A 25,633-nucleotide genomic window follows, 5' to 3' on the forward strand; every position below is an offset into this window, starting at 1 on the left:
AGAGACGCGATGGGCAAGGATGAAGACGGCTTCCCCGACCCCGAGGAGTGCCTCATGATCTTTGGGTGATCTGACGCTGTCCACTCCAAGCGCCAGCACAAGGTACACTACGAGAGGCATGTGCCGCCGAGTCGGCCATCCCCTCTTTTCTTAGCTGGTCGGACTCTCCGATCACTTTTAATCAAAGGGACCATCCTTGCCACATCGCCCGACCGGGTCGCTACCGCTCATCGTCGACCCCATCATCCGCAAGAAAACACCTCACCAAGGCGCTAATGGACGGAGGCAGTGGCTCAACATTCTCTACGTCAACACCCTCGACGCCATGCGCATCCCCGGTCGGAGCTCCGCTCCGTGAGCTCTCCCTTCCACGGCGTGATCCCAGGGATGCAGGCATACCCACTCGGGCAGGTTGACCTGCTTGTCACGTTTGGCGACCGCGCCAACTTTTGCTCGGAGGTCCTAACCTTCGAGGTAGTGGACTTTTCGGGGTCCTACCATACCATGTTGGGACGGCTATGCCACTCCAAGTTCATGGCGATTCCTAACTACACCTACCTCAAATGAAAATGCTGGAACCGAACGGCGTCATCACCGTGGGTAGCACCTTATCGTACACCTACATGTGCGACCGCGAGCATTACGAGCTCGCCACTGTCGTCATCAACTCCACCGAGCTCCCGGAGCTCGGAAATTCGGCGACTCCAGCAGTCCCCGAACGCAACGGGCCGACCTCCTCGAGCGCCTTCCATTCGATCGAGGAAACCAAGGCGGTGGAGATCGACCCCAGCGACCCAACAAAGACAGTGCGGATCGGGACCAAACTCTCGGCCAAATAGGAAAGCGAGCTCGCCGACTTCCTACGCGCAAATCATGATGTCTTCGCATGGAAGCCTTCTGACATGCTGGGCATACCAAGGGAGGTCACCGAGCATGCACTACGCGTCGTCCTAGGCTCGAAGCCCACCAATCAATGCCTGCGTCGCTTTGATGATGAGAGGCGCAGGGCCATAGGCAAGGAGATCGCCAAACTTCTGGCAGCCGGATTCATCAAAGAGGTATACCACTCCGACGGCTAGCTAATCCTGTTCTTGTGAAAAGAAGAATAGGAAATGGAGAATATGTGTTGACTATACTGGCCTCAACAAGGCGTGCCCAAAGGATCATTTCCTTTACCATGCATAGACCAGATAGTCGACCCCACCTCAGGATGTGAAATCTCTCTTTTCTGAATGCCTACTCTAGCTACCACCAGATTGCGATGAAAGAGTCCGACCAGGTCGCGACTTCGTTCATCACCCCATATGGTTCGTACTGTTATGTAACCATGCCCTTCGGTCTGAAGAACGTGGGCGCCACCTATCAGCAGTGCATGCACCACCTATTCTGACCAAGTCGAGCGGCCAAAACCGACGATCACCATCTATGTAGATGACATAGTGGTGAAAACGGCTCAAGCTACCGACCTGATCGCAAACTTAGCCGCCACATTTGTGAACCTCCGAAGGTTCAGCATCAAATTGAATCCCAAAAAATGTGTTTTCGGGGTTTCAAAGGGGAAGCTGCTCGGAACATCGTGTTCGAGCGTGGCATTGAAGCCAGCCCCGAAAAAAATCACGGCCATCTCCAATATGGGCCCTATACGCAATGTCAAGGGTGTACAGAGGCTCACCGGCTGCTTGGCTGCCCTGAGCCGGTTCATCTCCCCGACTAGGCTAATAGGGGATGCCCCTCTACAAACTTCTCAAGAAGACAAATGCATTCGTCTGGACAAAGGAGGCACAACAAGCTTTGGAAAGCCTCAAGGCATCACTGACGTCGGCCCCAATCCTCGTCGCTCCCGAACTGGGAGAACCTCTCCTCCTCTACATCATGGCAAGCAACCACATGGTGAGCGCCGCCCTCATCGTCGAGAGGGAAGAGCCGGGACACGCCCTGAAAGTCCAGTGACCGGTGTACTTCATCGATGAGATACTCACCGACACCAAAGTTCGCTACCCCCAGGTTCAGAAGTTTATGTACGCTGTATTAATGACGACCCGGAAGCTCCTGCACTACTTCACCGACCGTGAGGTCGTGGTCGTCACCTCGTACCTGCTCGGGGGTCATCCTCAACCGCGATGCCGCCGACTGAATCTCCAAGTGGGCTCTCGAACTCATGGGCCACGACATCAGGTATGTCCCTCGCACCGCTATTAAGTCTCAGGCTTCTTGCCGACTTCATCGCCGAATGGACGGAAGTCAGCTCCCAACCTCGGATGTCATCTACGAGTATTGGACAATGTACTTCGACGAGTCGGTCATGGCGCCCGGCTGGGGGCTGGAGTGGTCATGATCTCCCCGAATGGGAGCAGGCTCTGCTATGTTATCCCTCTCCATTTTTCAGCCTCCAACAACGCCACAGAGTACGAGGCCCTCATCAATGGGCTACGCATCGCCATCGAGCTCAGCGCGACGCGGTTATATGTCCGTGGCGACTCAGAGCTGGTCATCGACCAGGTCATGAAGGAGTCCTCCTACAAGAGCCCTCTCATGACGGCGTACTGCTAGGAGGTGCGCAAGCTTGAGGACAAGTTCAGAGGGATCGAACTGCATCATGTCCCTCAGAAGGAAACGCCGCCGCCGACTTCCTCATGAAATTGGCAGCCAGATGGGGACCGCCCGCCAACGGGGTCTTTATAAACAACCTCCATGAGCCGTCTGCTCGCATCCGAGAGGATCCGACCCATACGTGCTCCGACACCAATCTGGCGCTCGAGGGCTCTGACCCCCCGATGTGCTCCGACCCTGACCGAGTGCTCAGGGGCTCTGACCTTGGCACCTCCATGATGACGTCGTCTGGTGACATCGCCGTGATGGCACTCGATCTAGCCGACTAGAGAGCCTCAAGGTGGTCCTCCCACCGGAAAGTACTGAAGCACGGCGAATTGCTCGACGCGCCAAGACATTCATCGCCGTTAGTGACAAACTTTACAGGCGAAGTCCATCGGGAGTGCTCATGAAGTGCATCCTGACCGACCAGGGGAAACAGCTTCTCCTCAAAGTCCATGCCGGAATCTGCGGACATCACACGGCCCCAAGGTCGCTGGTCGGGAAAGCCTTTCACCAAGGGTTTACTGGCCCACCACGCTGCGAGATGCCGAGGAGGTTGTCCATAGATATGAAGGATGCCAATTCTACGCTCGACAAAATCACAAACCGACGCAGGGACTCCAGACCATCCCCATCACCTGACCATTTCGTGGTATGGGGCCTCGACATGGTCGGGCCCCTCAAAAAAGCCCTGGGTGGTTTCACTCACCTACTTGTGGTGGTGGACAAGTTCACCAAGTGGATCGAGGCGAAGCCCATCACCAACATCCGCTCGGAAGAGGCAGTCATGTTCTTCCTTGACATCATTTATCGGTTTGGTGTCCCTAACTATATCATCACCGACCATGGAATGAACTTCACCAGAAAGAAGTTCCTGGACTTTTGTGATGGATACGGCATCAGGATCAACTGGGCCTTGGTTAGACACCCACGTACTAACGGTCAGGTCGAGCGGGCCAATGGCATGGTCCTCCAAGGACTCAAGCCCCGCATGTTTGACTGGCTCAAAAAGTATGCCGACCGATGGGTCACTGAGGTCCCAGTGATCCTCTAGAGCCTAAGAACAACCCCAAACCGATCCATGGGGTTCACCCCTTTCTTCCTGGCATATGGAGCCGAAGTAGTGTTGCCATCCGACCTCAATCATGGCGCCCAAGAGTAAAGGCCTTCGACCGAGACCAAGCCGTGGAGGCTCAGCTGGACGCGGTCAACTTGCTCAAGGAGGCATGTGAGATGGCCATCATCCGCTCTACTCGTTACCAGCAAACTCTTCACAGGTGCCACGAAAGAAAATTTCGAGGAAGGACCCTTTAGGTTGGTGACCTCGTACTATAGAAGACCTAGTCAACAAAGGACAAAACACAAGCTCTCTCTCTCTCTCTGCCTTGGGAAGGACCGTACATGGTGGCCGAGGTGATCTGACCGGGCGCCTACCAACTGAGGGACAATGACGGCAACATCCACACCAACATATGGAACATCGAACAGTTATGTTGTTTCTTTCCCTAAACTCGGTCTTTACCGGTTGATTCTATTCAATACTTGCTCCTATAGCACCCCGGCCCGAGCACTCTCGGCCTAGGTCACTCAGGGGCTCCACGGGGGTGTGATACTACCCCCTCCTTACTATCGTATAGTCATACTTTTCTGTCGCTTTACTGTTGCACAATCATACTTTTTGCCCAAATGAAAGGGCGTCGCCCAAACAAAAGGGCATCCTTTCCTTTAAATTACTCTACGTAACTTACACTTTAGCCTCCCAACCGATCAGACCCCGCCACAACCTACAGTTATGAGCAGCTGAGCCTCGTGGGCCATGCCCGGGTTCTTAAGGTTGCAGCCTATAGTCAACGGGCAAGTTTGAAATGGAAAAGGACTAAAAGCAAAATTACACAAGGATAAAAATAGGGGCGGGCAGGACAAGCTCCCCCCACAAGTGATATATCACAAAATGAACTTAAAATGTTCACAAACATAAAACTGTTTACACGGGGGCTCCCCCATGAATTTTTTTACATAGACTAATGACTTCTACTCTAACTCTATTATGGCTCCCCGACCGCATCGGCTGATGGTGCGGTTGGCGAGGACGAAGGCAGCTCGACTGCGGTCAGGATGACGGCGCTCGGCTCAGCTACGGTCAGGACGATGGCGCTCGGCTTAGCTACAACTGGGACAATGCTCGGGTCGGTCGTAACCTCCATAGCCTTAGCAGACTGGACGCGTCTTCCTGGCGCGCACCTGTGGCCACCCTCGAGCAGCGAGCTCCATCACCCATGTGGGGTGACCTGCTCGGCAACCAATTGTGCGTATGGCACCAAACTTTCACCCAGCGCCTAGATGTCGTCCACGCTCCACCCACAGGCATATCCCCTATAGGCGGCCGCAAAGTCCAGGTCCGAGTAGTGGGTCGCCACCGACGTTAGCACCCCCACGTCCCGAAGTACATGTTGTTGGAGATGAGCGCCCGAACTTCGTTCGGGACCTCCACTAGCTGGACGGCGGGCGTGCTAGTACTCAGGCCCGACGCAAACACCTCGAAGACCACCAACTATACAATGTTGCAAAGCTGGTCGAGCTCTCCCTCAAGAGCACGTCGCTCCTCGAGGGACCGGGCTAGCGCCTCTAAGCTCCGACCTACCGTCGCCTTGGTCGTCTCCAGCTCCTGCTCCAGAGAGTCGATCTTTCCACCTAGTTCTGGAAACGGATGACATTCAGGAGAAGGAAAACAAAAAAGTCGAGACATCTACCGAGGGCAAGAAAAGTTAATGAGACTTTTCCCTGTGTGCCATAAAAGATCGTAATCCCCTGTGTGCCCCTAAAAAAAATTCTGCGGTCTTTAGCGCCACTACTCCAACTTTTTCGTGTCATCTATGCCACTTCCGTCAGTTTGGGCTCTCACGCCGTCAAACTGCAGGTGTGAAAGACAAAAATGCCCTTAAGTTCAAATATGTTATTAATTTTTTTGAGCATCTTAACGACTTCAAATGAAAAAACTCAAACTAGAAAGTTGTAGATCTCGTCGAGATCTATTTTTCATATAATTTTTTTTCATTTAATTTCGCAAAAAAAATAATACGATTTTTCTAAGATATATTAATCATATCAAATCATATTTTTTTGCGGAATTAAATGAAAATAATTTTTATATGAAAATTATAGATCTCGACGAGATCTACAACTTTCTAGTTTTGAGTTTTTTAATTTGAAGTCGTTAAGATGCTCAAAAAAATTAATAACATATTTGAACTTAAGGGCATTTTCGTCTTTTCACACCTGCAGTTTGATGGTGTTAGCGTCCAAACTGACGGAAGTGGCATGGAGGACACAAAAAAGTTGAAGTAGTGGCACTGAAGACCGCTGAATTTTTCAGGGGCACACAGGGGATTACGATCTTTTATAATGGCACACAGGGAAAAGTCTCAAAGTTCATACCAAGGTGGGCGCTTTCAAGAAGGGTGAGCCCTTCCTCTTGCTGGGTCACCCTCTCGAACAGCCGGACATTCAACTCCTCTGCCCCGAGAATCTGCAGCCGCGCGACGACCTCCCGCTTAGCGTCCGACTAGGCCTTTCACTCTGCCTCCAGAGCCCAGGGACTTCCTGAGTGCCGCCTCAGTCTTTGCCAAGTGGGCCTATGCCACGTCGAGCTCAGCAGCAGTCGCCCGCTCGACCGCGTATAGCTCCGCCTCTTGGGCTCCCGTCGCCTCTACGCCCAATCTTGGGACTCACAGCTGGTGGACTCTAGCTTTTGCTTGAGCTCGTCAACCCGCCGCAACAATGCCGCCTCCTGTTCCATCCGACCGTACTCCTCCTAGAGAAACTGAGACTTACGGATCACCATCATCTCCATGTCCTGCGACACAAGAAGCAGGCGTGCTGAGACAACTGTTTCATGCCAAGGAATCAAAGACAGCAGGAACCAGAAACCTTACCTCGGCAACCCATGGTAGGTCGATAGTCATAGCCTGGTGAATGACCTCGACCCTCTCCAATGCCTCCTTCAGCTTCGCCTTGGTGAGGGCGGATCAGACCCCATTGATAGCCCTCTCCTTGAGCAGGTGCCAAAGCCTCACCTCCGCCTCATCGTGAAGGACAAACGGGCCTTTCCCGACTCACCATGCTAAGGCCACACCAGATCGTGGGTCGCTCCCAACCTGCCGAAAGATCCAGCCGTCGCAGCATCAAACGACGACCGGATCATTGCCCTCTCTCGGGATGGCGGGACGGCTGGCGGCTCTGCCCCGGTGTCTTCCTCGCTGTTAGAGGGGATGTCCACACCCGGACACCATGGCTCACCGGCGGCTACTCTGCTACTCTACCTGTCCTAGCCATGGCTCCACCGGCCCCTTCTAGCTCTGACCAGGCGAGCCAACGCCCCTCGCCGCGGCGAGACAGGGGGCCTAGCTTCCTTCCTCTCCTCCTCCGCCTTCGACCCTGCCTCCACCGACATCATGGGGATCACCACCATTACGGCCGTCGCCACTACCGCCGCCGCGCCGTACTCATGACCGGTCAGGAGGAAGCAGCCCCCATTAAGGAAGGTCGCGTCACCGCTAGCCTGCTTCCCCCGCCGCTCATCGTGACTTGCCATAGGCTGGGCCTCCACTCTTCTTGCAAGGGAGTTGGGGAGATCTCTATGCCAGCCAGCTCCTAGCCGCTGCAAAAGAAGACTCAAACATAGGTTAGTCAAACACCCAAAAACTCAACTACGAGGACAAAGGGAAGCATGAATACATACCCGGAAGATAGCGGTAGAACCTTGAAACCCCAATCGGCTAACGATGAGCCGACCAGACGAGGATCGCTCGAAGGTCGCAGCTCGCCCCCTGGGATCAACCGAAGGTAGGGGTGGCCCGGCTGGTCCCCATTCGGCCCGCGAACGGCCATGGCTGCTAGCTCGTGGTGAAACCACCAGAGCAACTAGCGGGGCATCCCCCCATTGGGGGTCATGCATGTGCACCAACCCCCAAAGACGCAGGGGAATGGTCGCGTCCCCCCGACTGACCACACACTCCTCTCCCTCGGAGTAGGGGGCGGCGAAGCTGATGGCATCTCCGAAGGACGTGGCGACCATGCCCGCTTCGCCTCCCATTCGCGGGTGGCGTCCTTGCTCGAGGCGCGCTTCCTCGACTCAGGAACGCCGCCACACGTCTCCATACCGTGCCCGCCACCGACGGGCATAGCCGCAGGATCACAGTGCTCCGACAAGGTAACGACGGTGCCCCCGTTGCCCCCATCCTCCGAGGAACTCGTGTCATCACCCACCTCCGTGGGATCCTCTGACTCAAGCTCCGCCTTGACGTCGCTCTGGCTCTTGCCACCGCGAACCCACCGGTTGATCTCCTTCTCCTTATCGAACCTTCTCCGAACCTTTGTAGTCTTCTCCTTCCTTGGCCTGTGCGGCCTCCCTCTGAGCAGCTTACCAAGCCATGCCTTCTGGCCCTTTTGGAAGATGTAGCCGAGATTTATAGCATGCAAGCCCCTGCGAGATAGGCGACTTAGAATCGATCGGGAGGTCAAAACAAGAAAGAAAAAAATCAAGGGAAAGGAGCATACCAAATTGGACAACTTCGTGGCGTTGAGGGGTCCGAGCGTCCCGGTGAGGGAATCTTGATCCCCCAACAACAACACTCGACCGAGATACGCCCAAATTTCGTCCCCCGATAGCTCCTTCGATGACGGGTAGTCAAGATCTATTGGGCCGGCATACTGCCACATCGTCCATGATCTTTCCACCAACGGGGTAATCCGATGGCGGAAGAAGGTGTGGAAGACCCGCAACCCATCGAGGCCACCCCGCACAAGCTTTTGAAGCTTCGGCTTAATGATCTCCAGCTTCTTTTGTTGTTGATGGGAGGGACCCCATGACCAGCTATCTTTCTTCTTTGGCCTCACCCCGGTGAACCTTGGGAATGGCGCATCCACCGAGTTCCTGATGTAGAACCACTCGCCATGCCACCCCCGATTGGAGTCGCTGGGGGAGTATACCAGATAGGGGACCGATGGCTTAGGCCGCTTCTGCAGGGCAAACCCGCCAACTGGAGCGTTTGCGGGCGGTTTCCCCTCAGACAGGGCCTGCCCGAGGAAGATCCACCAGAAGAGATCCACGTGAGGCTTCATCCCGAGGAAGGCCACACAGACCATGACGAAGCTGGCAATGTGCAGCACCCCATTGGGGTTGAGGTGCTACAACTCCAAGCCCCATTCATTGAGTAGCCCGCGCAAGAACCAATGCACAGGATACCCAGGCCCACGCTCATGGAAGGCGAGGAAGGAGACGACCTTGTTGTCTCGGTGTCGTGGAACAACTTCCCCCAGTGCAGGAGCCCTCCAATGCACCACCTCCTTCGATGGAAGCAGCCCCTTCACGGCGAAGTTGGCCAGCATGTCCTCATCCATGTTGGAAGGCCTCTAGTTCGACATCGCTCTCCGAATCTACGGACGTATCTGTGAGTTTTTTTCTCTTCCTCGCTCTGCCCTCTTCTCTCCTAGAAACCACCACGACGCTCGAACAGGCTTGGCGAAAAAGAGAAAGGAGAAACAGCGGCAGTTGGAGGAAGGTGAAAAGACGAGAGAGAAATCCTTCCCCTTCCCCCTATTTAATGGGAAGGCTGCGGGATGGGATGTGGCCCAGTCAAAGGGACACGGCCTGCTGATGGGACGTAGCCTGCCCAATGGGGTGTGGCTTGGCAGGCGGAATGTGGCCTGGGCAGGCCCACCACTACTGGCACAAGAAACGGGGCACTCCCCCGCATGAATGACCCTCCACCTTCCCAGGCAGGGTCTGGAGGGACCCACCGACGGAGTCTCCACCAAGGAGAGGCTAGTGGGCCACCCAAGTTAGTCGAGCGACTTGGGCATCAGCCAAGAGACAGATCGGGAGCAGTGGAATGCCACGCGAAGGCCATGCCGACCTCGTCACAAACGATGGATCCAAATTTCCACTCAGGCATGCCTGATAAAAGCTCCCTGAGCCTGTCACTCAAGCCATCAAGGTAAGTGGCATCGCCTCGACCCCTCCGGTTGCGGAAATCACAGATGAGGCGATACCTGAAAACCCGACCAAGGTAACTTTACCAATACCCTCTGTTTTATTTACCAGCACGTGAGCATTCATTCATCCATTTTATGCATGCATTTACACATCCATTCATCCCTACATTCATCTCATACATCCAAATCATTGCATATGCAATCATTGCATCGAAACGCTTCGCGTCGCGTCACGAAGCGGTAGTCGTCTCATTCGAAATGAGCGGCGACCGATCAGGGTTCGAAGGCCGGCCCGCGAAGGGCTCAAGGCCGCCTCACGTCAAACAGAGCCAGGGGATAAAACATAGATGAGCCCCAGCGGCCCTCGCCCAACCCGCTCAAGAGCGGATAGGGTCATCTCAACCTTCTCGTTTGATTCTAACCTTGAGCCATGCCCACAGAATCTCCATCGAGGGGAGGCCAGCGGGCCACCTGAGTCGGTCTCTAGAACGGCTTGGGCATCCACCGAGAGGTGGGTTAAAGAGTAGTGGAATGCCACATGAGGGCTATGTTGACCCCGTCACGAACGATGGACCCGGATTCCATTCGGACACGCTCGTTAGCGAGCTCACCGAGCCAGCCACTCGAGCCATCAAGGCAAGTGGCATCAGCTCAACCCCTCCGGTTGCAGAAACCGCAGATGCGGTGACTCAAGAAAACATACGACTGACCACGACCGGCCCCTAGTGGCTCGAAGGCTTGGCCCGCCAGATCCTGACTCGGGAACCTGACCTACTGCGTAGGTCATGGTCAGAACGAACACGGGCGAGCGCCCTGACCAGCGGGGACACAAGAGTCTGCGACCCCGAGAAAGAGTACCAAAGTGCTCAGCCTCCGACCGACTCCCTAGTCGACCGCAGGCTCGGGATCTACACCCACCGGGTGCGCTCACGTGCTCTCGGTGGAAGACATATTATTCATGAGTTCCCCCTCGGGGGCTAGATGCCTACATCCACTCGGTGCGCCTCCACGGACACCCACCGGGTGCGCTCGCGCGCTCCCGGCGGAAGATGGACTATTCATGCCTATCGAGGGCTGGGCGCCTACGTCCACTCGGTACGCCTCCGCGGCCTTCGCCAGTCCCCTCCTCAGGGGCTGGGCACCACTATCCTACTCGGTTACCCTGTGCAGAGCGGCAAACCAAGGAGGAAGACACCAAAGTTCCAATGATAGCCCGCCTCCACGACGCCATGGGCTCAAGTAACATATAGCGAAAATGAGCTTTCATTAAGCTAAAAACAGAAGCCCTAGGCTTTTTATAATATCACGCAAAGCATGTGTGAATAGCTCCAGGGCTGCACCTCATCTTAGAGCCAGAAGTGGGACAAGGGAGCCAAGATCCTTGTTCTCCCGCTGCAATGCTCTCCCTCCTCTCCTCCGTCCTCTGATTCAGAATCTAGAACAGGGGCTTGTTCGAGACGCACGATGCTCTCTCCTTACGAGAGATCTTCTAGCATCGTGGCTCCCGGATGTGCCCGAGGAGGCTTTGGAGGGAAGGAGCTTCTCAGCACCATTACGAGAAATCTTCTGGCATCAGGAGGTATAGCCAAAGCTACCTCTGGCAAAGAGCAAGAGCCTCAAACCAACTTGCACTATAACTCGAGCCATGGATGCTCCACAGGCAGGGGCAGCTCTATTTATAGCCGAGGCCACAAGCTACCATCCAGGAACGCTACAACGTACCCATGGCTGCACAGCAAAAATGCCTGAGCACAAGACGACCGCACAGCAACCCCCATGAAGCTGATCCTTATCTAGAATCCAGAGCTGGTACTCACACGTGGCTCGCCGATTCTTCAAAGCAACAACAATAAACATACTCCCGTGCACCTTCAAAAGCGTCGTGCCCTTCAGCGTAACTCAACAGCCCCTTCACGTCTTCACAGAAGCCCCAAAGGGGCTCGGGGGCTCCTGTCGGGTTCATAAACCCGGGGTCCCCAAGGGACCCACTTCTTCGCAAACTCGGCCCAGCAGCTAGCACGGTGACAGCTCAAGCCTGGGCCGGCCCAGATACACGATAACAGGCCGAGACCATGATTCGGCCCCTAACTGATGCCCTCAGGCAAAAGGCCTGGTTGGCGCTCCGACCAGAAAGGCTGGCCGGACCACAGACCGACTCCGATTGAGTTCCCCGACTAGGAAGACGCCAGATCTACTCACGCCACTCTTTCCCAACCAAAACGGTTAGTGCCGACTGGGAACGACCTACTAAAGACGCTAGGTCAGTTTTGGGCCCGGGGAACAGGCAGAGCGGATAAGGGGAACGCACCAAGTCAACCGCAATACTGAGGTCCGTACCCTGCCACGCCCTGTGCACATACTGGGTGGTGCCGTTCTGTCGTATCAGGCAGACAATGTGCTGTCTGCTCGACGATACCGACTCGAACAATATTGTGGGCGCCGTCATCTGCTGTACCAGGCGGACACTGTTCCGCCTGCCAGAAATGGCAGAGCCTGAACAATATGGTGGGCGATGGCGGCATAAACAGTATGGCGGGCGGCGGCCCTCTGAAAGGTCCTTGTTTGGTTTTGGTAATTGAGTGACAACTTAGGTGGACTAATTGTGTTTATGTGAGATACATAGGTGATTAGTCCACAGGTACATGTGTGTGAGCAACATATGCCATGAAGGTGAAAATGGCTTGGAGATGTTGCAAAGCTCACACATGTGATGATGAAGGAGCTTATTGCACATGAGACATGACATTGAGTCATGTGATCAAGGTGGAGAAGATCAAGACAAGACTTGGCTTGATGGACCGGTTGCAAGCGTGAAGGGCAAGTCGAAGGCTTTGGAGTGATGGACCGCATGGCGGTGAAGCTTGAGCAAGACTTGGCGCCGATGGACGATGGCAACGGTGAAGAGCAAGTAGAGTCAAGATCGATGAACCAATATGATCATGTGATGATATGAAGTGGATCATATCATTGTTGATCATGTTGGTGCATGTGTTGCATCGACATTGGAGATGGAATGGAATGCGCAAGGCAAAGGTATAACCTAGGGTATTTCATTTCACCGGTCATAGGTGTGTAGAGAAGTTTATGACCGGGTTTAGGATAGATGGCCGTACTATCAAGAGGGCAAACTTGTTTGCATATCAGTCATCTAGTGCCACTCGAGTGATCTAACTTTGCATTGTCGCTAGGATCGAGTGGCGTGGCAAGTTGAGTGGCTAACATCCTTTGGGAAATGATTGTGAAAATGCTAACACACATACACATGGTGGTGTACACTTGGTGGTGTTGGCACATTTACAAAGGAGGTGATGTTTGTAGGGTTGAGATGGGTTTGGGTCCCTCTCTCCCTCCCGCCGAGCTTGCGAGGCGGGATTCGGCGCTTTCGGGAAAATGGAATGTCTATTTTCTATTGCGCCGGATGCAAATTCTGGTGGTTAGCACATTGGTGCAAGGGTGAAGAAGTTAGAAGTGAAAACGAGTTGGTCGCGAAGATGCCGGCGTCGGTCAACTGACCGGACGCTGGATCTGAATGCACCGGACGCTGGAAGGCTGCGTCCGGTCAGACTGACGTATGGTGACGCAGTAGCTGGAGTGTGACCGGACGCTGGCTGCGTCCGATCGCGTTCGACCGGACGCGTCCGGTCATGCTTGGGAGCTTACTGGAAACGACCGGACGCTGGGGGTTCAGCGTCCGGTCAGTTGAAGCTGCTGCGTCCGGTCAGGTCAAGTGACCGTTGGAACCGGGACACGTGGTCGTCTGCGGGCGACCGGACGCTGAGGTCCAGCGTCCGTCAACGCGACCGGAGCGTGGCAAAGGCTGCGACCAGGAAGCAAGCGTCCGTGTTGGCCCCGACCATTGCCCAGTGAAGGGGTAACGGCTAGTTTAGCCCTTGGGGCTATAAATAGAAGTGGCCTTCGGCCATGGCTGGGCTGAGCACCTTGGGGGACTTTGTGTCCATGCTTGAGAGTGCTTAGGAGCCCTCCATCACACATATACTTGATAGTGATCATTCGATTGTGTGAGTGAGCGATTCTAGTGCGATTGCATCGTGAGGTTGCATCGAGTGGCACTAGGTGATCGAGTTGCAAGCCGGTGGTGCTTGTTACTCTTGGAGGTTGCCACCTCCTAGACGGCTTGGTGGTGGTCTCCGTCGAAGCGCGCAAGAAGCTTGTGCGGCGCTCCAGAGAAGTGCTTGTGAGGGGCATTGTGCTCGCCCGCGGGAGCCGCGAAGAGCAACTCTAGTAAAGCGTGTCATTGAGCTACCCTCACTTAAGGGGTAGGTTCTTGCGGCGCCCGACGTGCGGGCTTAGCGGGTGATGCTAATTAGCCGCCGAACCACCAAGTGACGGTCGACACAACAGGGACTAGCGTGTTGGCAAACACGTGAACCTCGGGAGAAAAATCATCGTGTCAACCTTGTTCTTCCCGTTGGTTTGCATCCCCATTACACAAGCTTGCAATTTCTTTTATACATATTAAGCTTGTGTAGTTGCTCTTGTAATTAGATAGCTTGCGTAGCTTGCTAAATTACCTTCTTGCTTGTGTAGCATAGAAGTAGCTCCCTTGCGTGGCTAATTTGGGTTTAGTAACCTTGTTAGTCATATTGCTTAGTTTTGTGTAGCTAAGTATTTTGCGCTCTCTAATTAGGCATTGGTTGCCTTGTTATTGAGCATTGCTAGTGAGCTTAGTTAACTTTGGTGCTTTTGCTTACTAGCAATGTAGAGCTCCCTTGTCGCTAAAGTACTAGTGGCATAGGTTTGTGTAACCTTGCTCCTAGAATTGTTTAGGAGAGCTCTAGCTAGCCCGGCACCTTTGTTGTATAATTGTTATCTTTGCAAGGTGCTAGTGAACATATATAGTGGGGTATAGTCTTGGCTAGACCGATAGTTTAATTCCGCATTTGTATCGGTTAGCCGACGCGATTAAGTTTTAGAAAAACTATTCACCCCCCCTCTAGTCGCCATCTCGACCCTTCACCCTCCCCAATACCCGATGGCGTGGACAACAAGACTAGGCAGCGCCCGTACACACACTCTCTCTTTCTCTCTGACTTGTGCCATCCCCTTCAACTATAAAATGGGATGCGCTCTCTCCGTAAATGATGGGCTGTAAAAACAGAGATCCAGCTCTCGAACAACACGATCCTCGACTCTCGAAGAGTCTATACGCTCTCAACACTTAGCGTACGTTTGAGCACCCGTCACTCTCTTCCACTCAGATCAGAGTCTGACCGGGCCCTTAAACACCCCCCTTCTCATTCCTCACCGTTTTGTACCTCACTACAAACTTCGAGCACCTTGAGTTCAGGAATAAAGTCACCGACCGACTCAAACTGGACGTAAGGCATGTTGCCTGAACCAGTATAAATCCTGTGTCATTGAGTGCTAGACCATATCCGATCTCAACGTACGGCAAAACTACAATTTTTTACTTATCGACCATATTTCGCACCGACACCTCAATTCCACGCTTTAACAACATCCTAAGGGTATTGACTCAGCAAACATCAGCTATCAAGTAGTTCTTGCAATATTTAAAGCAAGAGTACTCTTGACCATACGAAGAAAAATCTAAAGATATGATTGCGTAAGGCCACGGCGTGGCCTCAGGGTGGCCACGTCGCCGGCTTTCCGTAGCCGTCCGATCGGCCGCGCGGACGGTCCAGATCGAGCGAGCCGCGGTCATTTTTCGAAAAAAGCCTTAACTTTTCAGAAATCAACCCGCGGTCCAGAGTCCCTCTCAGGATATTTTGCAAAAAACTCCTCGTATTTTTTCGAAATCAACCCGCAGTCCAGCACAGATGTCCTCCGGGTTTTTTCAAAAAAAACCTTACCTTTTTCGGAAATCACACAAACCCTCTCACCATTTTTACGAAATCCTCCTCGGTTTTTTCTCAAAATCAACGTACAGTACAACTTTGATTATATCTTTTTTTTCCCCAAAAAAATACGTGTGGCCAGTGCACCGCGCGCATGGCGCGCCCGAATGACTAGTATGTATTGCCGGGAGATATTACCCAGAACCTCTTTACAGAGAAATATTTAGCAAAATATAGTACTGGATGAAACAGTGAAGTTGATGAAAGCAGGTGTTCTTGGCCGATCCCGCGTCTGGGTAGCACGTGCAGTACCTGATGAAACGTACTGGATTCGCACGGCATAAGCACCTGAGCCTGTGATATTTTTGTTTTGGAACTAAATAAACGGCGAGGTGTGCGAGGTGGCTACGTTCCGTTTAGGCCACCTGCAACAGTGAGCTCTTCATAACCTGCCATATCACTATCAACTCATTCTAGAAAGTGCATGAGATTATCCTTGCAAGGCCTCTTTGGAACGAATAGAAAAAACATAGGAATAGGAAAAACATTAAAAATAGGATATGAATGCATATAGAAAACGGATGATTCAGTAAACATAGGAATTTTGTACAAATGGCTGTTTGGATGAATCATATAGGAAAAATACACGAAAGAACGGTACGTAAGTAAGAAAAATAACTACTATCTCCGTCCCATATTATTTGCAACATCTAGGTTTGAAGAGGGAACTAAATATGGTTTGGCCATGTTTACTGTACCATTACATGGATAAATCATGTACTAATTAGACTTAATAGATTTATCTCGTGAATTAGTCTGAATTATAATTAGTTTTATAATAAATCTATATTTAATCTTCTAATTAGGAGACAGAGGACCAGGAGTTCAGTCCTCTGCTACCAAACACCCGTACATATAGCAAATTACGAAAACTGCACCTATGAAAAAAGCTTGACATGTTGTGGATGGAAAGACGTACGGCAGCCAATCCGTGACAGCAGAGGGGAAGTCCATCAGTTTTCCCTTTTTTTTTCTAAGTTGAATTTTTTAATCCTTTGCCCACCCTAGTAGTACAAGCTTCTGGCTTCTTCCGGCTGTACTGCACATTTGGCTAGTTAAAGGTCCGTTTGGTACCTTTGCTAGGGACTATTTTGCCTTGCCAAGCAAGGATAACCAACGAGCCTGCACGTTTGGGTGTTTTGCTTGAGCGCCTCGATGCCTGTGCAAGCAAGATTTGGCTTGCTCATGTGAGAGAGCCATTTTTGGCTCGCCGGCCTGGGCCACAGGATCTCGGTTTCTATGCCAAGCACGTGAAGCAAGGCTAGGCGAGGCGAGAATGAAAACCAAACGGCCCCAAACTCACCTTTATTCTAGGACAAAATCAAACCATAGATGTGCAAATAATATGGGACGAGGAAGTATGATCTTATCTCCAAAGAACATATTATTTTCGTTGAAAAATAAAGAACAATATTTATATATAAAAAAATCTAAGCCACCATGATCTTATCCGTCCCTTTCTATCCGCATGTATTTCTCCTCTCTCTCTCTCTCTCTCATCGCTTGCCGCTCGTCTCTTAGAATCAGATGGACGCCGCTCATCCCGCAGGCTGCGGAGGGGCAGCAACGTTTGTTGGCCCGATGCTTCGTCCTGCCGCCAGGCGAGGTCGTCCCAGCAAGCTGGAGCGTTGTGCGCTGCGTGGGGCGAGCGAGGACGGACTCCCGACGGCCCGCCCACGGCCTCGCCGGCACTGGGCTTCGACTGGCGACCTCGCCCGGCTACTCGGCGTCCGGCGGTGGGTACCCGCGCCTGCGCTCGTGCCGAGGCTGCGAACAGCCGCCGCCCCCGGCCTCGTCTGCGCCAGGGCATTCCCGACGACCGGGGGCCGCGTCCGGCCTGCCCAGCGTGTGCTGCCCGAGAAAAGCAGAGGGACGGGAGGGAAAGACGGAGGGGCAGGAACCGGCCACACTATTTCGCGAACGCTAGCTGCAGCCGAATCCAGCGAACAGTTCTCCGACACACAGACTTTCATTTTCAAGAAAAACAATAATTACTGCATGTTTTCTTTTTCGGAAGGTGGACGCCCGCGTCTCTTTCTCCTTTATTTTTGGCCGGCGCGCTTTTTTCTTTTTCTTTTCGCGCGCGATCGCGGCAAATTTTTTTTTCAAGAACCGCGTACGCATAACTTAGATATTTGGGTTACACGGCATAACTTGGAGAAATAACTTAACATTGCTAAGTTATATAACATTACATTTTCTTTTTACACCAAATTTACATTTTGAGAACAGCTGCGAGAATAACATTCTCTTTAGGTCCACATTTCAGCATTTTTTTTCTTTTCGGAAACTAATAATTCGGAAACGTGAAAAAAAGAGTTTAAAAAAGGGTAGGGGAGCAAAATAAAAATAACTTTTATATCCTATACTACACAACAAAATCTATAATATTATGCAAACCTGTAAAACTTGCAATTGGAGTTGATATTAAACAGGCACCCAATCATGCCCTGCTTTCTTGTACACGAAACTGAAAGGTGCGCATATCATTGCTCCTCGCAAAAAGTTATTCAGTGATGCTGATTTTTCAGTTGAATTAGCAGCTCATGCCCACAAGAGATTTTGACAATGGAGTATTAGAACATGTAGGTTAAAATTCATTTTTCGCAACTAGATCCTTGCACTATTATATTGATATTAAATTTCACATGCTAACATTACGTAAGTACGTTATTACGATTAAATTATATAAATACTACCGTTTTCTGGCGAAGGTAACTTTGTGATCCGGTATCTAGGGGGTGTTTAGGACTACTCCACTAACTTCACTGTGGAGCAACTCCACAGAAAAACCTAGAGTTTATGAAACACATCTTTAGGTGTTCTACAACTCTATTTTTTTTCTAGAGTAGAGTTGCGTAGAGCTGAACCTATTTAACTAAAAAAAAATATGAAGTGAAGCTGAAAAAAACCTGAAACGGAGCCGTCAGACACCCCTTAGTCTGCTGATATGCTCGCCAGATTCTCCGATAGGGCGCGCAACGTGCCCTAAATATTCAAGTAATAAATAATAAAACAAAATTATAAAAAAATAAATAATAAAACAAAACGGAGGATCTGGGCTGGCTCTTTTGGTGGGCTGTATACTTTGTCGTGCCGCCGATAATTGGACTACTAGCTGTCCGATTGGCCTTCTCTCTTAAAAAAAAAATGTCCGATTGGGCACGGGAAATTCGCCCAGCACTGCTCTGCCTCTGCTCGGCAACAGCCAGTCCCGCAGGCCCCCGCCGCCACCGCCACGAGGAGTTACCTCTCCGAGAACCCACCTCTTCTCCGCTTCTTGAGCCGGCCGCACCGGATCTGGCACTCATCGTCGCCGGCGGCCCCGCCAACGTCACCGCCTCCTCTCACGATCCCATCAGCATCCCCACCACCACGACATTCGCCGTGCCTCTGGTGACTCCGGCTTGTGGGTCCAGCGTCGAGCTCCGACTCCGACGTCGAACGGGACCGTTTCGTCTGCCCTCCGCTGCGGACGTTGAGGACCAATTATCGGAGATGCCTGCGGTAAAGTTTTTACTTAAATAATGTTCTTGAATGTTGCTTACCACCTGAAAATGTTACCAATCCAACTATATGATTATTGTCGGCTAAATTTCAGGCCACATCGGTTGGTAAAGCAAAGCTGGACCTTCTGTATCGTGATGCATCCGCGTCAGCTGTGTCTCTTATTCGGTATTCCAAGGAGTCAAAAAGCTACATTGATTTTGGATCAGGGTTTGTGCTATATGATGATAGCATTAAAACAGTGATTCTGACCAGTGCTGAGGTCTTCGATGAAGACGAGGAGGACATCATTGTTTGTTTTAGTAATGGCGAAACTAAACAAGCGTCGGTCTTTGTTAGTGATGTCAGTTCAATTTACACAAGCTTGGTGGTTGATAGCATTGGGTCCAGCAATCCTGTTGTTTTCAGTAGAACTGTTGCAAGGGGAGAACTTGTTTTTACAGTTTCAAGGGTGCTGGCAGAAATTACACGTCCAGGCATCTATACAGGCTCTGTAATGTAAGTGTGTGTATAATGTATATTCAATTGATTTATATTGTGTTTTCATTGACTATGTTTAAAACAGTTTTCCGTTTGAATGCTGTGTTTGTTGAAGCCATCCGAGATGTGTGTCAGTGAGTACACACTCAGGGAAGCCAGTGAACAAGTACGATGATCTGTTCGCCCTCAGTTGTCCTGTGGCGGGACCCTGCGGAGAGCTCCAAAGGCCTGCAACTATGGTCAGATTGATTGGTGCTCCAGTTTTCAATTTGAAGTGTGAGGTGGTGGGTGTTATTGAGCGATCTAGTCAGAACAAGTATGATCTCAAGTTCGCTAGGCTTCAGTGACTCTGTAAATGATGAGTTAAGAATTTTATTTGGCAACACTAATTGGATGGTATGATGCTATTGATAGTTTTAGACATTTTAACTTGAATAATGAATGAGTTTCTACCTAACTCTGGTTCTTTCATGTATATAGGAAGCGTTGGAAATCCAGCTGATGAACAAGACATCGAAATAGTCATTGCAGGTATGCTATTTCATTCTCTGTGACTTCCGTAATTGGTGATGATATGTGGCAACTTCATAATGTAGTCTGATGATTTGTGGAGTATTATTTGATGTTGTGATTAACTCCGCCTATGTTGTCTCAACATAGCAGGTCCTAAGCCCTGGTAAAGGAGGAGGGTTGTGATTGGCGTGGCGAACCAACGTTAAATCTAGCCATTCTAATGGAGATGAAACCCGAAAGAAAACCGTTGGGGCGTAACCCTCTTAGCGACGCGCCATATCGGAATCCGGGTATGGTGTTAAATGAGCAAGGGCCGGGTCGTCACCCCCGTGACGTGCCGTGTCGCGATCTGTGCACGGTGTCAAGTGAACAAGGATCGGGTCGTCGCATCCTTAGTGGCGCGCTACATCGGCGCCCGGGTGTAGTGAAAAATGAGCAAGGGTCTTCACATCTGAGTCGACGGGTGCGAAGGGATAAGGAAGCTAGTCGAACCAACTATGATCCGTTTAGGTAGTTGGAATGTAGGGTCGCTTACAGGTAAGTTAAGAGAATTAGTTGATACCGCGACTAGTAGGCGTGTAAATATATTATGCGTTCAAGAGACTAAATGGAAGGGTCAGAAGGCGAAGGAGGTGGACAATACAGGTTTCAAGCTTTGGTACACAGGGACAGTTGCGAATAGAAATGGAGTAGGAGTTTTGATTGATAAGAGCCTCAAGAATAGTGTGGTGGGAGTGAGAAGGCAAGGAGATAGGATTATCTTAGTCAAGCTTGTCATTGGTGATATGGTCTTGAACGTAATTAGTGCGTATGCCCTCCAAGTAGGCCTCGACGAGAGTGCTAAGAGACAGTTCTGGGAAGACTTAGATGGCCTGATTAGGGTTGTACCTAGTAGTGAGAAGTTTTTTATAGGAGGAGATCTTAATGGGCATGTAGGTACTACAAGCGCAGGTTTCGAGGCAGTTCATGAAGGTTTTGGGTATGGTAGTAGGAATCAGGAGGGGGAGGAAGTTCTGGACTTCGCGGTAGCTTTTGGCCTGATGATAGCCAACACTTTCTTTAGAAAGAGAGAATCTCATCTAGTGACCTTCAGTAGCGGACAACATTCTAGCCAGATTGACTTTGTCCTCACAAGAAGAAAGGACAAACGAGCATGCTTGGGTTGCAAGGTGATACCAGGGGAGTGTGTTGTTTCTTAACATAAGCTTTTGGTGCCAGACTTTCGTTTTCAGGTGCGTGCCCGTAGGGATAAACAAGCTAAGATTGAAAGAACAAAATGGTGGAAACTGAAAGGGGAGACGTCAGAGGTATTCAGGGAAAGGGTTATCAAAGAGGGCTCTTGGAAGGAAGAAGAGGCTATAAATAACATGTGGGAGAAGATGGCAACCAACATTCGGAAGGTGGCCTCAGAGGTGTGTGGAGTAACCAAAGGAAGTAGAGGCGAGGCTAAAGGTACTTGGTGGTGGAACGAAGAAGTCCAAAGGGCTATTAAGAAGAAGAAAGAATGCTATAGACGCTTGTACCATGACAGGAGTGTGGACAACATAGAGAAGTATAAGGTGGCAAAGAAGACTGCAAAGCGAGCTGTAAGTGTGGCAAAGGGTAGAGCATACGAGGATCTTTACCAATATTTGAGTACGAAGGAAGGAGAGAAGGACATTTATAGGATGGCTAGGGTTCGTGAGAGAAAGACAAGGGATTTCAACCTAGTTAAGTGCATTAAGGATGAAAGAGAGCATCTCTTGGTGAAGGAGGATGAGATCCGACATCGATGGCAAGAGTACTTTGACAAATTGTTCAATGGTGAGAATACGGACACAACCTTTCAGTTGGATGACTCTTTTGATGACACCAATAGGCGCTTTGTGCGGAGAATCCAAGAATCTGAGGTCAGAGAGGCGTTGAAAAGGATGAAAGGAGGTAAAGTGATGGGACCGGATGGTATCCCAATCGAGGTGTGGAGATGCCTCGGGGATATAACTATAGTATGGCTAACCAAGCTGTTCAACCATATTTTTCGATCGAACAAGATGTCTGATGAGTGGAGGAGAAGTATATTGGTACCGATCTACAAGAATAAAAGGGATATTCAAAGTTGTACTAATTACCGGAGAATTAAGTTGATGAGCCATACTATGAAGCTATGTGAGAGAGTTATCGAGCATCGCTTGAGAGCAATAACGCGGGTCTCTACAACAACAACAATCCCCATTAAAGTAGCTAAGTTTTTACATTGGCTCGCCACGCCGAACACAACCCTTCTCCTTTACCAGGGCTTGGGACCTGCTATGCTGGGACACCAAAGGCGCCCCACCATAACGCGGGTCTCTATGAACCAATTTGGTTTTATGCTCGGAGGGTCAACCATGGAAGCCATTTTCTTAATAAGACAAGTGATGGAGCGGTATAGGGAGAAGAAGGACCTACACATGGTTTTTATTGACTTGGAGAAGGCTTATGATAGAATACAAGGAATGTTATGTGGTGGGCTTTGGACAAACATAAAGTCCCAACGAAGTACGCCGGGCTCATTAAGGACATGTACAACAATGTTGTGACTAGAGTTCGAACAAGTGATGGAGACACGAATAACTTCCTGATTAGGATAGGACTACATCAAGGGTCAGCTTTGAGTCCTTATTTGTTTGCCTTAGTGATGGATGAGGTCACAAGGGACATACAAGGGGACATCCCTTGGTGTATGCTTTTCGCGGACGATGTAGTGCTAGTCGATGAAAGCCGAACATGAGTGAATCAGAAACTGGAGTTATGGCGGGAGACTTTAGAGTCCAAAGGTTTTAGACTCAGTAGAACTAAAACTGAGTATATGATATGTGACTTCGGCACTACTACTCGGGAGGAGGAAGATATTAGTTTGGAAGGTCAAGTAGTGCCCAGGAAGAATACCTTTCGATATTTATGATCAGTGCTACAGAGAGATGGGGATATTGATGAAGATGTTAGCCATAGAATCAAAGCAGGGTGGATGAAGTGGCGCCAAGCATCAGGTGTCCTATGTGACAAAAGGGTACCACAGAAGCTAAAAGGCAAGTTTTATAGGACGGCGATTAGACCTGCTATGTTGTATGGTGCAGAATGTTGGTCTACGAAAAGACGACATGTTCAACAGATAAGTGTCGCGGAAATGCGTATGTTGCGTTGGATTTGCGGTCATACAAGAAGGGATCGAGTTCGGAACGATGATATACGTGATAGATTAGGGGTAGCACCAATTGAAAAAAAGTTTGTGCAACACCGGTTGAGATGGTTTGGACATGTCCAACGGAGATCTCCAGAGGCACCGGTGCGTAGTGGAATCCTAAGCCAAGATAGTAACTTGAAGAGAAGTAGAGGAAGACCGAAGTTGACTTGGGTAGAGACAATAAAAGGAGACTTGAAAGGATGGAATATATCCAAAGACTTAGCCTTAGATAGGAGTGCTTGAAAGACAGCTATTCACGTGCCTGAACCTTGATTGCTTCTGCTGGGTTTCAACTCTAGCCTACCCCAACTTGTTTGGGACTTAAAGGCTTTGTTGTTGTTGTTGTTGTATTTGATGTTGTGATTGGATTGCAACCTGAATCCTGCTCATGGAAGAACTAGATAAGGAACATACAGTTACTCACTTACTCCTATCAATGTAGGACAACATGTGTTATTCTAAAATTTAAGGAACTTGTTCGATTTTTATTTCTTATGTACCCCCTTTAAAAGCATGCCCTGTGAGATTATACACTAGCTGCATAGCAGGTGTTTAGTCTTTTCATAAATTCCTTTTGGTGTTAAATCCTTGGAGCACAGATATAAAGGCTAAGTTTGTTTTCCTTCCTCTTAATTGTTCAGCAGAAATATAATCAGCACTTTTTGCAACAGTGATGCACTCTCATCGTACTATAATCAGCACTTTTTGCAACAGCAAAAAAAAAAGGAAGAACTGAATCTGTTGTTTATTCTGAGTAGATGACCTGAACCGTTCCTCTAATATTTTGCATGTCTTACCAAGAACTTCATACAGATTAATCTTGAATGAGTTAGTTAGGTTCATACTTTCCTACTATGGAAAGTATATTTGAATGCTGGGAATATTTCATTTTGGAACCTGCAGCTACAGATTAGATCCCAAAACTGCCTCCTACGAGGTTCATGATTTGATGCCTGATTAGTTGTTAAGTGTGGCTAATACCCATGTTGTGTTACCTGTTAAGAGGTTTATAGAGGAGTTCACTGAAAGGGGGACAATGCATATCAGATACATGAGTTTTCTTATGTAATCCTTATTCTAAGTATGTATGAAGTTTATCAGTATTAATAGATTGACTGAAAATTTATGGAGTCAGGTGTATGCTCTACGATATCATATTTATCTTTATCTGCATGATGGTCTATTTCACTAGACTAGTGAACTGATATGTCCGTTGCACTGGTCTATTTTGTGCATCTAGGTGCGCAGCCCATGTCCTTTCTACAGTGCTGAAGGCGATAAAAGAAGCTGGCTACAGGCTGTAGGAAAGTCAAGCAGTTTCTATAATATGTTACAGAATAACTTAATTTTATATGAAGAGTTAGCTACAGTCTATAATGGCTTTTAATTTATGCGGTTATAATGCTGGATGTGCTGCTTATAGATAATGCAGACTTGTGAATCTGTCTGAATATCTACAGGCGAAGTCCCTTTTGTCTTAGTACGAAGTATTAGATGCAGCCGCTGAATACATGTATTAACTGATTTCTACACTCGCAGACTTGTGAATCTGTCTGAATATCTGCATCTTCTGAACAATTGTGTAAATGTATTCATCTTTTGATTTGTGAGAAAGAAGTTGGCCATATCTACCGTCGATAATGACATGTCTACCTCGTCAGAATCTCAAGCACGGTCCAGTTATAATAATGCACCTAAATCCTGTCGAAATCTAGACCACACACAAGGCTGTTGGATCTGCACACGTGCATTTCATAGTTGGCTTATCCCGTCGTTAATATATTACTATTGCTTAATTATTTTCCAGCATGCATAGGAGGACACGCTTTTGTAACCAACTTTGGTAAATCCTTGAAACATATGCATGTTTATAGAAGTAGAAAAATGTCAAATTTTCATGCATTAATGCCAACAAAGCCAGCTTTGTGCACCATCATAACTGCTGTGACATCAGGTTTCAATAAGACATAATCATATGGTCGTAGATAAGGATTTTATGCATAGCTTGTTCAAAATTTTCACAAACGCTTTTGTTAAAGGTTAGCAAAGGGAAGGAATGTATTATTTTCCCTTTCCTACAAAAAGGAACTTTTGTTCCATTAATCTCTAGAATTCATTGGGCCGATTAATCAGGTCTTCAGTCTTTGAGTAATTATTATGGAAAGTGTTTTGATTTGTCATTTGGACCTTTTCGACTTACCAAGTTTGGACTTTTCGGAAATATAATATCTAGAACAGTTGTACTACCTCCATCTTAAATTATAAGTTATTACAACTTTTTTGGAAAGTCAAAGCATCTCATGTTTGACCAAATTTATATAACAAAATAATAGCATTTAGGATACCAAATAAGTATCATTAGATTCTTCATTAATTATATTTTCATAGTATACCTATTTGATGTCATAAATCTTTATAATTCTCTGTATAATTTTGGTCAAACTTGAGATGGTTTGACTATACCTAT

At 49.4% G+C, this 25,633-nt stretch overlaps 1 protein-coding gene across 8 annotated transcripts; it reads left to right on the top strand.

The window, feature by feature from the left end:
* The first annotated feature begins 18,651 nt into the window (after window positions 1-18,651).
* On the top strand, window positions 18,652-24,789 carry LOC136505023 (uncharacterized). 8 transcript variants are annotated; one of them, XR_010771066.1, is made up of 5 exons: window positions 18,652-18,971; window positions 19,066-19,469; window positions 19,567-19,847; window positions 19,932-19,982; window positions 24,407-24,789. XR_010771066.1 is itself a non-coding variant. In XM_066500090.1 (5 exons), exons 1-4 carry the CDS (start codon window positions 18,963-18,965, stop codon window positions 19,951-19,953), a joined length of 636 nt encoding a protein of 211 aa, XP_066356187.1. In that variant the 5' UTR covers window positions 18,652-18,962; the 3' UTR covers window positions 19,954-19,982; window positions 24,407-24,789. The 8 variants fall into 8 exon arrangements, 6 of the variants coding, with proteins under 6 accessions (XP_066356187.1, XP_066356190.1, XP_066356188.1 ...); XR_010771067.1 differs by having other exon boundaries at window positions 19,567-19,813; XM_066500090.1 differs by having other exon boundaries at window positions 19,567-19,767.
* The last annotated feature ends 844 nt before the right edge of the window (window positions 24,790-25,633 follow it).

Source organism: Miscanthus floridulus, chromosome 14 (assembly GCF_019320115.1).
Source record: "Miscanthus floridulus cultivar M001 chromosome 14, ASM1932011v1, whole genome shotgun sequence".
Classification (NCBI taxonomy): Eukaryota; Viridiplantae; Streptophyta; class Magnoliopsida; order Poales; family Poaceae; genus Miscanthus; species Miscanthus floridulus.

Coding starts and splice junctions, on each gene's coding strand:
- LOC136505023 (XM_066500090.1), top strand. Junction 19,470..19,566: donor ATCTATACAGGCTCTGTAAT/GTAAGTGTGTGT, acceptor TGTTTGTTGAAG/CCATCCGAGATGTGTGTCAG. Junction 19,768..19,931: donor GAGCGATCTAGTCAGAACAA/GTATGATCTCAA, acceptor TCATGTATATAG/GAAGCGTTGGAAATCCAGCT.